Consider the following 14621-nt stretch of genomic DNA (forward strand, 5'->3'; position numbering starts at 1 on the left):
ATGCGGAAAGGTCAGGGAATGACCACTGCATATCCCTGGAGCAATATGGCCTTAGTTGCTAATGCTCCTAAAAAAAACCAAATAACAACAACAACAGTCCAACAAGATGGTATTACTGTATGAAGATGTGGCTAAAATGCTAGAGCATCAGCAAGATAATTTTCTGAGAGACATCCTCAGAGACTACAAATATCACACCATAATTATGAGTGTTTTGAATCGCTTTGTGCTAACTGGAAGCATGATGCATAAAAAAGGATTACAGATCTGTACAGAATTTGGAACATCTTCAAGAAGAAGTTGCTGTGGCCTTCTTCCTGTCACATCCAACCAGCAGTGTCAGGGAAGCTTCTTCCACATGCAGGATGAAGTGTATGCAAACTCAGAGGCGCCTTCTAAAGAACAAACTGCATCCCTATCAGTTATTTTTTAAGACAAGGTTTATATTGAAGGTGATGATACAACATGGTTGGAGGTTTGTAATTTTCTGTTAACCAAGGTGGAAGAAAATCCCAGTTTTCTCAGCAGTATACTGTGGACTGACGAGGCTACCTTCACTCATGATGGCTTCACCAACAGGCACAATTCCTGCTACTGGGCTTCTTTCTGCAACAGTATGGGTAAAAATCCATACTGTTGCAGAAATACTTGCCATCACGTGAGATGAGCTGTCAATTTATGGTGTGGAATATGGGATGATGAAGTTGTTGGCCCAGTTTTTCTTTATGGTATGCTGACTGGGCAAAATATTATGAATTACTTTACATTAATGCATTTGACTGTTTAAAAAGTTCTGTAAACATCAAAATCTGACTACACCTTTGGGTCCAGTATGATGACTCCTTACCACACAAAACTGTAGCAGTACAACAGTCAGTATGACATATTTAAAGGCCAGTGTAAAAGATATAGGAGTGAAGTATCTTGGCTTCTATGTTCTCCCTCCCTTAATCTTTCTCTTTTCTGGTTTTGTTAAAGCACAACTGTATGAAAATGCCAACTGACAATTCAGATGATCCCAAAGGGAGAACACATAATGCATGCACTGAAATTAACATATTATTCTAAAGAATATTTGTTCTAATTTATTACTAAGTTACAAGCTTGTATTGTGGCAGAGCTACATTGAGTTTATGAATAACAATTAAAGCACATGTTAGCTCTTTTGAAACCATGCCCTACTGTCTCTCGTAGAAACAACATAGAATGTTGTAAATTATTTTTGTGGTGTTTATTTGCTGTTTTGCTGTATGATTAAAATTAGTTGATTCTGCCATTGTTATTATTAGTTACACTGTTAACTTTCATTTGTGGAAATAATAGCAGAAGCTATACAGTGTTATTGATGGTTACTGATAACTGATCTTTGATAAAAACAGCTAAAATAGCAGAGTTAAGTACTGAAATATCTATTTCCATTTCATTTTATATTTTTTTTCTGTTTTCTGACAATGAATTTATTGTTGCACATTTATTTTTTTCCATAATTGTCTGTTTCAGGAAATTGCTGCTTTACACTCCAGAATTTATTTTTTAAAATAATTGTTTTGGATGTTATTTTCTTTTATCATTATTTGCAAGGGGAGACATGAAACATTACTGTCCTTTTACAGCTAGCTGTTTGGCACAGGTAAATGCACCTCTCTAAAAGTGATCATTGCATATAGCTTTTGTGTTCATTTATTATTTTCTTCAAATAAAACTGGCTTACGTTTATTTCAGAAGTAAACCAATGATGTTTTTAGACTAAACTGAGAACGGGGAATAACTTTTTTCCCCATTGAGATAAAAAAAAAGAAGCAGTTGATTAGGCAAAATTTAAACACAGAAATCCTAAAATCTAAATGGTAATACTTAATCCAATTTAAATATCAATTTTAAAAATTTCAGCCCAAATATTATAAAAAAGGTCAACAACAAATAGCCTAAACCTAAAAATAAGTGTGTGTGTGTTATGCACTTTCAGTTGTATTGTGGTTGTAGATATGTGGTATTAATGCAATTGTAAAAGTTATCAATTAAGCATTATGTGCACATTTTGAGTTAGGGCATGATCCTATTTATTTTTGGGTTTGTGTATGTTGTGTAATTTATATTTTGGATGGAAGGCATTAAGGCCTAACAGTGATGCCTAACAATTTGGTGTGCTAGCAGATATATATATATATAATATCAATAAAAATAATAGGATGTAGTGACAAAACTGAATGTCTAAAAATAACGAAAAAATTATTAATTTATTAAATCAGATTATGGCTCTGGGGCACTACTAGTAATAGCAGAAATACCCAGCAACCATAATGAAATATAGACAATTGTATATTATCAGTGTATTGAGTAGGGTTGCTGACCTGTCAAGTATAATAAAAATGGAATTAATTAAGAATGCCTGCAAAGTAAAAGTAGATTATCTTTCTATACATTAAAATAATTTTCCTCCTAATGATATTTATTCAGCCAATGGGAGAAGAGAGGTGCGGGTTATGTGGTAATACATAACAAATAAAAAAAAATGTAACAGAAGCTTGTTTTACTGTGGTAAAACAAACTTCTGTTTAAGTGTGGTCACCCGCTATGTTTATCTAACATGACCATGCAGTACCATTCTTGATTTCCATATGTAACGTATTTATTTAAATAAACTAAATGCAACAAGGCATAATATTTTAAGAGTTAAAGATTCCATATCTATATAATATTGGTGTAGATACACCATAGACAACGAAAAACTACGATCATAGTGTGAAAGGCACCCACCGATGAAAAGCCAATAGCTTTGAAATGATGCCATCTGGGTGGTGGTGGCCACTGAGAATAAGTGACAATAGGCTTCTCTATTAGTGAAGTGTTACTTATTCGAGGTAGTGCAATACTTGGTAACTTGTTGTGAAGGATGAGCACAATATGAGATATAGATGAAATGATGCTTTTCACACTACGATCATAGTTTTTCTTTAAGAGTTGTGTATGGTGTATCTATACTGATATTATATAGATATAGTAATGTATTTATGTATTCATAGCTGAGGAAGAGACACACAGAGTCGAAAGCTTCTGTAAGTATTTTATTTTATCAAAAGAAGTGAGCATAGCAAACAGGGAGCGAAGCCCCCTAGTCTGAAATTAAATAAAATTAAGTTTATTGCCGTGGTTCCTTCGGTTTTGGCTGCCGACACAATGAAGATGTAGTTAAAATCCCAGGACCTACAGCATTAAGTATTATTTTTATTATTTTATTACTTTCACATTATTTTTATGTTAATCTTAATTTTATTTAATTTCAGATAATCTGCTTTTACTTTGCAGGTGTATATATATATATATATATATATATATGTGCAGGAATGAAATAATGTTAAATTGTAAAAATGTAGAAGCCGTCCTGTAGTTTAAAATACCCGAAGCAATCCAAGAACAAACCAGACCCTAGGCAACAATGGTTAAACATAAATATTAAATTCAATAAAAAATATACATAATTAGCCAACCATGGGAAAAGATACTTTGCAAGGGACTTTGTCGAGGGCTAAACCCCTACAAAATACATAACCCATGGCTGGCAGAGCCATCCGTTTCTGTTGTCATCTGCCTGTATAACTAGGACCGAAAGATGTTGAAATGGACCATAAGTTAGGTATTAAATAAAATAATATAAAAAATAGAAATTAAGTAGCTTATTAATAGTAATTTTGCAGAAGACAGGCTGGATGACATTTAGCCCGACCGATAGCTGTAACAAAATAATAAATAAGCAATGCTATGCTGAGAACCAAATAATCTGCTAAACATATTGTTTTTTTGTTACAGCTATCGGTTGGGCTAAATGTCATCCAGCCTGTCTTCTTCAAAATTACTATTAATAAGCTACTTAATTTCTATTTTTTATATTATTTTATTTAATACCTAACTTATGGTCCATTTCGACATCTTTCGGTCCTAGTTATACAGGCAGATGACAACAGAAACTGATGGCTCTGCCAGCCATGGGTTATATATTTTGTAGGGGTTTAGCCCTCGACAAAGTCCCTTGCAAAGTATCTTTTCCCATAGTTGGCTAATTATGTATATTTTTTATTGAATTTAATATTTATGTTTAACCATTGTTGCCTAGGGTCCGGTTTGTTCTTGGATTGTTTTGGGATTTTTTAAACTACAGGACAGCTTCTACATTTCTACATTTTTACAATTTAACATTATTTCATTCCTGCATATATTTAATGATGGATGTAATGTTCTATCTCAGATGGCATTAATCTGATTGGTTAATATAATCTTATAATATCCCAGTTCTACTCTTTAGTAATTTGATTCTATATATATATATAGGTTACATAAGTTATGAAGTCCAAATGTCTGTTATTAACAGACACTGGACTTAATAACCCTTGTTCTCTTCTCTCATCTAAAGAAATCTTGGGTAACATTCATGCACTTTTTATTTCAAACTAATACACATACTGCTCAGTATGGGCGTTATGCACCTGAAAATGATAGTCAATCTCATGCTACACTTTTATTAAGGTATTGTGCTGAACTCATTCATCAGCTACGCATTCTTGCTTAACTTTGCCTTTGTCTTCTTTCACTTGTTACTCCTAAAGGTGAATGATGCAGAGTTTATCCAGACTATTGAATGCCAAAGTGCAACTTCAGTTTTTTCTCCCCTTCTCCCCACACTTCAAAAATATAAAAGAAGGTCTCTCATAACATAAAAGTTTTAAATTACCTCAGAATTTAACTATTTGTTATGTTTTCTATGAGATTTTGTCGTATACCCAGTTCAACAACAGGAGAGAGAGAGAGAGAGAGAGAGAGAGAGAGAGAGAGAGAGAGAATAAAATAATCGACTAATCGACTTTAGGACTACAGTTGATGCAAATATTATAAGGATTACCTTGAACAGTTTAGAAATTCCACATCACTTTTAACAGTTGCTCTAGCTCAGATCATTTTCACCATCTTTTGTAGTTTGTAGTGTAATGTTAAAAGAATATCATTGCATTTTTCATTCACAGAGGCTTATTTAAAATTTTTTTTTTTTTTTTTTTTTCGTTGCAATAACCTTTTATCAATTGTTAGAAATCTTCAGTAATTAAATAAAGCAAAAATAATTCTGACAGTGAAGCTTCTCTACAAGCTTCATAGTATGACTGTTATCTGTAGAGAATGAGACCAAAACAGTTTGAATATTCTCTGTCATGTAAGTCAATGTTTACCAAACAATGAAGGGATTATTCTAGACCTCCTATAAGTGGTAGAATGCATTCTGTTAGAACTATAGAAAATACTAGGCAAGATGCTTTACAAAAGTCAATGTAACAGCTGTCGCCTGAATTGTTGGTTGTAGTTGTTGGGTTTAGGTGCATCAGTGACTTAGACAATATTTCAACATCATCTGAATTGAGATTATCAGAAATGTCTGCTATAAGAATTTTAAAAACTACTGAGATAATGTTTATATTCCAAAATTTTATCAAGCCTTAATGATGACGATCCTGACAGAAGGGAATTTGCCAAGATTTTTTTTTCTCTAAAAGATTAGCAAGAGTGAAAATTTTTTCAAAGAAATAATTTGGAAAAATTTTCGTTCTTGCTAATCTTTTTGTGAGGACTGAAGAGGCAGTTTTCAAACTGAACAGCAATTCTAGTCACCATACTTCTGCTTATAAGATGTGATAATCCCCATGTATAAACTGAAAGTTGATTAAATGCTCCTGGGGATGGTCTTCTGTGACAGTGTAGTGGTTTTTCCACTTTTTGCTTGTTTGTAGAGGTCTAGATTAAGGAATTTCTGAATCTATTCTTCTTCAATTGGAGCCTGTAGATAACCAATCTCAGACAGAGGAAGTAGGATTCCTCCTGTGAATTTTTGAAGGTTTTTTTCAGCCCGCACAACATGCAAATCAGTGCTTGAACACACACTGTATTGCAGACATACTACACAGTGCAATGTGATCTTAGTCACCGATGCACCTAAAACCCAGCAGCACGCACCTCTTGGGGAGGTGAGGGAAAGCTGTTCAGTAGGGCTGTTAGGAGCATTCTCTTTTGAGAACACTAGTCACTTCAGAGAGCTGCCTTGCAATATTATAGGAATATTTCCTCATAAAACTAGAAGGAAATACTCTGTATTTCAACTAGGATGGTGCTACAGTATATTATTCTCTCAATATCTTAATGAAAAACTCCTCCAACAAATGGATAGGTCACCATGGGCCCATAAAGTAGCCCAAGTAGTGTCTTGCAGATTTTTTATGTGGTTATTTGAAAGAAAAGGTATATAGCCATGAGCATAGATTTTTAGACATTCTTAAAGCATTCATTTTTGAGTAATTTTATAAAATTAATAATGTGGTAACAACAAAAGTATGTCAGCATATGCATGAGAGAATTGAGGCACAAATACACCATTTTAAAAATAATGTTAGAAAATATTTATGTGGTTACAATTTTGAACATGTTTTTGTTGATTAATCAGTGATATGTAAACCAGTTTTCATTCTTTGTCGTGAAATATTAAAATAAAAGTGTTAAGTGACATGCAATTCCACATATTTTTCTATGGATTTATAGGATGCATTGTGTATGAGTATTATGTAATCGAATATATTTTTAGGAAATTAAAACTGGAATCAGCCCTTGCCAATATGTCTTGGCGTGTAAGATGGGAAGAAATCACCTTTAATAAAAACTACCGAAGCAGTTGGATGACAAGTCGCTTGTCACTGATTAGCACTGTAAGTAACCATTTGAAAATCAAAATAAACTAATGGCAACCAAAAATAAGTTATATCAACCTTGGTTTATGGTGAGCTGATTAAGGAGGATTGTTAATCATTGATAATTAAGAAGTTTTGCAGTTTTAATTTATTTTAAGTATAGGAATGAGATTATTTCAACATCTGCATTCAAATGCAGTTATTGAAATTATTCTTCTCTTTTGGTGATATTATTCAATGAAAAAGGATACTAGTAATTTTAGTTTGACTTTTAGATAACAATATCATTTATTTTTGGGCAGACATTATGTATATGTTTCTAATTCAAGAGACTTGAGCAAGTCTGTTGTTCTCACTGGAGGGAACACCAATTCCCCAAGACAATAAAACAAAAATATAACACGGAGAAACATTTATCACATTAGTTTCTTTTCTTCTTTTATCATATAAATTTAAGACTATTTTATTGTTTAATAAATAATAATAAATTTCTGTTTATTCTGCAGATGGCTTAAGCCTGTATAAGTATTAAAAGTGTTAGATGTGTGTGGTAAAATTAGAAATTATAACATGGCACAACCACGAATTTCGTTTTGGAGGCTACAGGGTATACAACAAAATTTTTTCAGGGCAGTTTTTCACTCATGCTTATACAGGGTGTCTCAAAAATATTGGTACAAACGTTTAGGGGAGGAAGGTAACATCTAAAGGAATGCGAATCGCATAGGAACCCATAACCGGAAACGTCACAGGAAAGTAGTAGCAGGGGCACAAGAAGCAGAAATGATACAAGACAGTAATTAGTGGCAAACATTGATTTGACATAATATTAACAATGGAGTACGAGATGGATGCATTTCATGATGTTACAACAGATGCTCGAAGGTTCCACCATGAAACGCGATGCACGCGTGACACCGACGCAGCATGGATTGGCGGACATGGTCGAACACACCTAGAGTTTCTTTGACAGTAGCAGCAGCACAGACGAGTCTCGCCACGAGATCCATTTCCATCTCCACAGGCAATTCATACACGATAGATTTGAGGGCCCCCCACAGAAAGAAATCAAGACTCGATAAATCAGGTGAGCGTGGGGGCCAGGCAACGGGTCCACCACGGCCACTCCATCGACGCCCAAAACGCCTGTTCAAATGGTCACGAACACACCTTCCATAATGGGCAGGCGCCCCGTCATGTTGAAACCAAATGTTGCATCTCACATTTGCTGGAACATCGTCAAGTAACCCTGGTAGAACTGATATTTAGCGGAGTTCATGCGGGATGGTAACAGGTATGGGCCGACTAAGCAGTCACCGACCATACCTGCCCACACATTTATTGCGAAGCGACGTTGTGCCGCATGGGGGCACACACCGTGTGGGTTGTCGTGTGCCCACACATGAGCATTGTGCCGATTGAATAAGCCTTCCCGAGAGAAATAAGCCTCATCCGTGAACAAAACATAGGCTGGAAAATTCAAGACTTGAACACTTTCTTGGAGAAACCACTGTGCAAAAGCCACATGTGCAGTATGATCTTGGGGGAGCAGTAACTGAACCCTTTGGAGATGAAAGGGGTGTAAGGAATCGTCGTGCCAGACACGCTGTACACTGCAACAAGACACTCCTAAGGCAGAGGCAACAGCACGTGTGCTGGTAGTAGGATTATTCTGGACGGCATTCAACACACTTCTTTCCATGGCGGGAGTTCGCGTCGAATGTAGTCTACCTGCACTACTCTTGTTACATCTAAATGACCCATAATCGCACAAATTTTGATGCACATGCGCAAACAAACGGTGGTCCGGTACATGTCTGTCTGGGAAGCATTCTCCATAAATTCGTTGAGCGGCTCGTCCATTGCCCTCTGCTAATCCATACACTAGGTGCATGTCTGCCAGCTCACAGTTCATATATCGATGCATGCTCTTCGTGTGGCAACTACTGCTTGAATGAGTAAACCAGAAATTTTCTCTCTCACGAACTGATAAACAGCGCCGTCTATTGACTTACGGTGACGTTTCCGGTTATGGGTTCCTATGCGATTCACATTCCTTTAGGTGTTACCTACCTCCCCTAAACGTTTGTACCAATATTTTTGAGACACCCTGTATACATAATCGTTTCCATGGATCATAGCTTTTTGGTGGATGTATAGGCTGTCGATGGTAACCCAGACACTTTCATTGCTTGCTACATGGTGATCTACATATATAGATGGAATTTCTATAACTTTGCATTTTGGATCTTTCAAAGATGTTGAAAGGTACCATAAGCATGAGTAGTCACTGTTTTTTTTGTGGGAATGGTTTTTCACACATATGCATTCAGAATTTTTCTCTGAGGAGGGCTGAGAATTAGAGAAATTGCTTTGATGAAGAGAATATTAGTTATTTGATTTTTTGTTTCAATCAGGTTGTTTTTGAGGTGGCAAAGCTAGCAGTCACTGCCTTGGTGCTTACCTGATTTTACATATACCAACAGGACATTGAAGGCCTACTTCTGCATACACAACAAATGAAGCTTCTATGTCTGTATGCAGTATTCAAGACTTGGCCTAACCATTGCCTTATATAATGGGATAATCACCTGCTTGTCCCTGCCGGCAAAATTCCTGTGTAGCATTGACATAACCCCATGAGCTGTCCTAGCGGCCTGTTTGTACTGCTCAGAAAACTTTGTGTCGGACTGTACAATTAACCCTAGATCTTTTTTCAATTTCCACTGCCTTTAGTATGATACCACCCAACTGGTATGTTATTATGGAATTACTGCTACCCAAATGCAGTACCTTTCTTTTATCAGTGTCAAAAATCAATTGCCATTTTTAGGCTGTTCTTCCTAATTTTGTACATGTATTATTAGAGTATCATATGATCCTGTCAACCTTTGTATCATCAGCAAGCTTGACCCCCCCCCCCTTTGTGGATAGGTGAGACATTTGCACATCTCCAATCTGTTGGGACCTCCCTTAAATCCAAGAAAATTCTCATAATTATAGCTAAGGGTTTTCTTATCTCTTTTACTGCTTCTTTTAATATAATTTTAATATAATTAATATAATTTTAATATAATTCCTTCAGCCTCCCATGCTTTATTTACTTTTATCTTCAACAGTTTTTCTTCTTCTTTCCTCTCAGTTGTTACAAAATCATTTAGCTCCCATTTAGAATTAGGCATACATCTGGTATCCCCATCCCTAAAAACTGATTCATGCTTGAATTTAGATGCAAAATATGCATTCGTTTGTAAGCAACTTGAACAGGATCATCAATAGTTATTCTACTCATGTCCAGTGGACCAATGTGATTCATCGTATTCTGTCTAGTGTTAACATAAGCAAAGAATATTTTGCTACTTTTCTTTGCATTTCAAAGACTTCTCAAAATCTGCCTTAGCCTGCCTGACCTCCTGTGTGACTTTATTTCAGACTAGTTATACTATATCGTAGGCTTCTATGTCCTCTGATAATTTATAATCATCCTGTTTCTTCTCAGCAACTAGTATCATCACTTCATCTGACATTCATTTAGGTCTAAATCTTGAACAGTATCTCTTAGCTGATATAAAAAGCCTGATAGCCTCTATGATTACTTTCTGAACACTTCCCATTGGGCGTTTGCAGTTGTTAACATCGATTGGTCACGCTGAAAAGAATTTAAAAATTGTCTAGTACCATTGTAGTCAACTTTTTGTAAGCAAAAATCCTTTCCCTTTACTTTTGATGGTAGTTATTTCTTTAAATAATTCCACATCAGTACACTCTGATCATTGCCATCTAGTGGTTCCTTTATCTGAAGATTCTTAATGTATGAAGAGTCACAGCTGATAACCGGATCAAGAGTATTGATTTTCTGTTGTTGCCGCTCTAACATACTAGTATAGAAATGTTCTGCTACTGTGTGAGTGGCCAGTCCACAAATTTAAATTATATCTGGAAAGTTAAAATTCCATATAATAAGGAATTACAATTTATTGGCCTACTCTGTTTGTGTGCTTAGTTGTTCATTATTCTCATCACAGTCATTTGATCGATGACATACTCATAGGAGTATGTCACGTCTATTCCCATTTTTTGTTTTCCAAGTGCTTATGTCATACCAAACTGACTGAATATTGCACTGGCAAACCACAGCAACTGGCTGCATTGCCTTAGATTCTGTGCACTTATTAACAGGAGCTAATCTCTTCTTCCCCTACTGTTTATCCTTTTGTACACATTGTGCTTACAGTATTAAAATACTGCATCCCCTATATCTGAGTGGCATCGTGTTTCTGATAATCTGTAATGTCTGCATTTCATGACTTAGTGAATACTTCAGGTTCATTAAATTTATTTACTGTGCTTTTTTCATTTATTATACAAGCAAGTATATTTGTGTATTTTTGCTCTTAGTAACCTCGAACACAGCCCATATATTTTTTTGTCCTGTGAGAATCCTCCAGCATGCCTTGTAATCCCCCACATTTTGCCTTCTAGGCTGTCCCATGTCCCATTAGAGGTACTGCAAGAATCAGTTTTGCCTCTGCTTTTGGCTGCCACTGATCTACTTGGGAGTACAATGTATACAGGAAGGACAGACTGCACAGGTGAGGTGGAGGGATTATGCTCTTAGTTAAGAGGTATATTAAATCTAAGGCAGAGCAGCCAGTTGACTTGGGTGACGAGTGCAATGTTGAGTCAGTTTGGTGTGATATAAGCACCAGGAAAACAAAATTAAGAGTAGGAATGTGTTATAGGCCTAATGACTGTGATGATTTTACCAAACAGCTATACAGGGAAATAGTGGGCCAGTGAATTGTAATGTCTCATAATAGGGGATTTTAACTTTCCAGATGTTGACTTGAATTTGTGGTTGGTCCCTCTCACACAAGCAAGACTTTGGTGAATTTCTTGGATGACTGTTTTCTAGAGCAGTATGTTAGAGCAGCAACAAGGAGAAGCAATACTTTTGATCTGGTTATCAGCAGTGATTCTTCATGCATTAAGAATCTGCAGGTAGACCCATTAAAGACAACTACTATCAAGGGAAAGGTTTTAGGTTTTTTTTTTTTTTTTTTCCGTAAGGGTGACTACATAGGTCTCAAACAGTTTTTAAATTTTATGCAGTGAGACCAACTGATGTTGGTACCAACAGCAAATTCTAAATGGGAACTATTCAGGGAAGTAATCAGAGAAGCTACTAGGCTTTTCATACCAACAAAGAAATACCATTTAAGGCTTAGACCTAAATGGATGTCAGATGAAATATTGAGACACATGGCAGAGAAGAAAAGTGCATAGGATGCATATAAATTATCAGGTGATACAGAAGCCTGTGGTAAATATAAATTAGTGTGTAACCAAATCACAAAGGAGGTGAGGCAAGCTAAGGCAGATTATGAGAAGTCTCTGGCAAAGAATGCAAATAAAAACAGCAAAGACTTCTATACTTATATTAAAAGTAGAAGGAGGGGGTTGAATCACATTGGGTCACTTGATGTCTATGGGTTAATTGGCAATAACCCTGCTCAGGTTGCAGACAACTTGAATAGGTATTTTGCATCTACATTCACACATGAGGAATTTTTTAGGAAAGGGGATGCCAGAAGTTTATCAAACTCAAACAAGGGGAACAGCTAAATGACTTTGTGATAACTGAAAGGAAAGTGGAGAAGAAATTGTTGAGGATGGACATAAAAAAGGCACCTAGGGCAGATGGAATCTATTAAAGGAGGCAGCAAAGGAGGTAAGAAAACTCTTAGCCATAATTATGAGATCATCAAAGTTTCTTGCGACGACCGACTAACTGATTAAAATAAATTTATTGAAATAAAAATATAATATATACATAAGATAAAACAGAAATAAAATAAAAGCGTTAAAATACAATAAGATAAAAGTGTTAAAATACAATAAGATAAAAGTGTTAAAATACAATAAGATAAGAGTTAAAATATATATAATAAAAGCATTAAAATATATAGTAGCTTTCGAAGAGAAGTGCCTCTTCATCAGCTAGTCTGTGACTGGTGTACTTCAGTATATATTAATGGTTACGATAGCACAAGTCAGCTGGGCATGATCATGTATCACGAGTCTGGTGTCGGTAAATCAGAATTACGTACACGTGATGATCGCCAGCGCTCATCGCGTTCAACGTCCTCACCTTAGAAATAATGGATTGTAATTTCCTCCCCGGAAGTTGCACGCATCGTATATGATGGAGATGCAAAATCCTAACAATAACACCTGTTCCTCCTTTCCTATGGAGTGGTTCCGTATACCGTATTACGTGTCCGGATTGTGGGGGGGGGGGCGGTGTTATGCAAGTGAGTCTGGTAGTAGATTGAAAGATCGGGTTTCTGAACATGAGGTGGCTATGCGAGCGGCTAATTTTGAACGCTCTGCAGTCGCTGAACATTATTGGGTTGAGCAGCACAATCTTGATCCTCAACGGGATATTGAAATCGTCAACTATTCATGTGATTACCGCCAGTGCTCATGGCTTGAAGCACTACACATAGCCACCAATAATAGTACTATGAATCGGATGAGTGGAGTACATTTACACCCTATTATAGAATGTACTGTATTGCAGTGCGATGAGCGCTGGCGATCATCACGTGTACGTAATTCTGCTTTACCGACACCAGACTCGTGATACATGATCATGCCCAGCTGACTTGTGCTATTGTAACCATTAATATATACTGAAGTACACCAGTCACAGACTAGCTGATGAAGAGGCACTTCGCTTTGAAAGCTACTATGTATTTTAATGCTTTTTTATATACATTTTAACTCTTTTATCTTATTGTATTTTAACGTTTTTATTTTATTTCTGTTTTATCTTATATTTTTATTTTAATAAATTTATTTTAACCAGTTAGTCGGTTGTCACAAGAAACTTTGATGATATAATGCAACCCGACGCACAAGGCCTGTTTTCTAATAATTATGAGAGCATCCTTGGATTCAGGGGAGGTCCCTATGGACTGGAGATGTGTGAATATATCCCCAATTCATAAAGGTGACATGAGTAATTACAAACCTGTTAGCTTAATGTCTGTTCCAGGGCAAATAATGGAATCGCTGGCTAAAGAAGTAATGCAGGACCATTTGGACAGGCATGCAATTATACTGCAATCACAGCATGGATTTTTCAAGGGGCAGTCCTTTCTAACCAATCTGATAGGTTATTATGATGCAGTGACCAAGGAATTAGATGCAAAAAATAATTTTGACATAATATACTTGGATTTTGATACTGTTGCACATAAAAAGACTGCTGTATAAATTGGAGCAATGTGTCGTTTGTTGTTGTTTTTGGTTTTAAGGAGCATTAGCAACTAAGGCCATATTGCTCCGTGAATATGCGGTGGTCATTCCCTGACCTTTCCGCATCCTCCGTATTTGGTGGTGACGGGCTTGAACCCCGGTCTGATCAAGAAGCGTGTGCTACGCACTGCTGCTCCTTCCCACCTGGCTACGGAGGCGGCGAGCAATGTGTCATTAAGGGAAAGTTACTGCTATGGATAATGGGATGGTTAAGTGGAAGAAGACAGAGTGGTTACTAATGGGCACTGCCCTTTGTGGACTAATGTTATTAGTGGAGTTCCCCACACTGAACCCAGGGTTCAGTGCTGGGTCCATTGTTGTTTTCAATATTATATTGATGAAGGTATATCAGGCTTAATGTCTAAGTTTGCAGATGCTACAAAGGTTGGCAAGGTGGTTAACAACAATTATCAGGCTGAGCTACTGCAAGATCTAGGAAAATTGGGTTGATGGGCTGAGAAATAGCAGTTGAAGTTTAATATTGACAAATGCAAGGTACTGCACATAGGTAGCAGTAACTCCAGAGTAACTTATCAACAACATTCAGGGTAGTGGAGAATGAAAAAGACCTGGAGGTAA

General features: G+C 36.3%; 1 protein-coding gene across 5 annotated transcripts in view; it reads left to right on the plus strand.

Moving 5' to 3' along the window:
• LOC150086700 (atrial natriuretic peptide receptor 1-like) overlaps nucleotides 1-14621 on the plus strand; it is a 193772-nt gene that overhangs the window by 110747 nt on the left and 68404 nt on the right. For all 5 annotated transcript variants that reach the window (XM_090372702.1, XM_090372707.1, XM_090372704.1 and 2 more), the window contains one exon: nucleotides 6617-6737. In XM_090372702.1, coding sequence (XP_090228828.1) covers nucleotides 6617-6737 — 121 coding nt within the window. The remainder of the gene's footprint in view (nucleotides 1-6616; nucleotides 6738-14621) is intronic.

Source organism: Mastigoproctus giganteus, chromosome 4, assembly GCF_048544385.1.
Source record: "Mastigoproctus giganteus isolate SK-2022 chromosome 4, ASM4854438v1, whole genome shotgun sequence".
NCBI classification, from domain to species: domain Eukaryota; kingdom Metazoa; phylum Arthropoda; class Arachnida; order Uropygi; family Thelyphonidae; genus Mastigoproctus; species Mastigoproctus giganteus.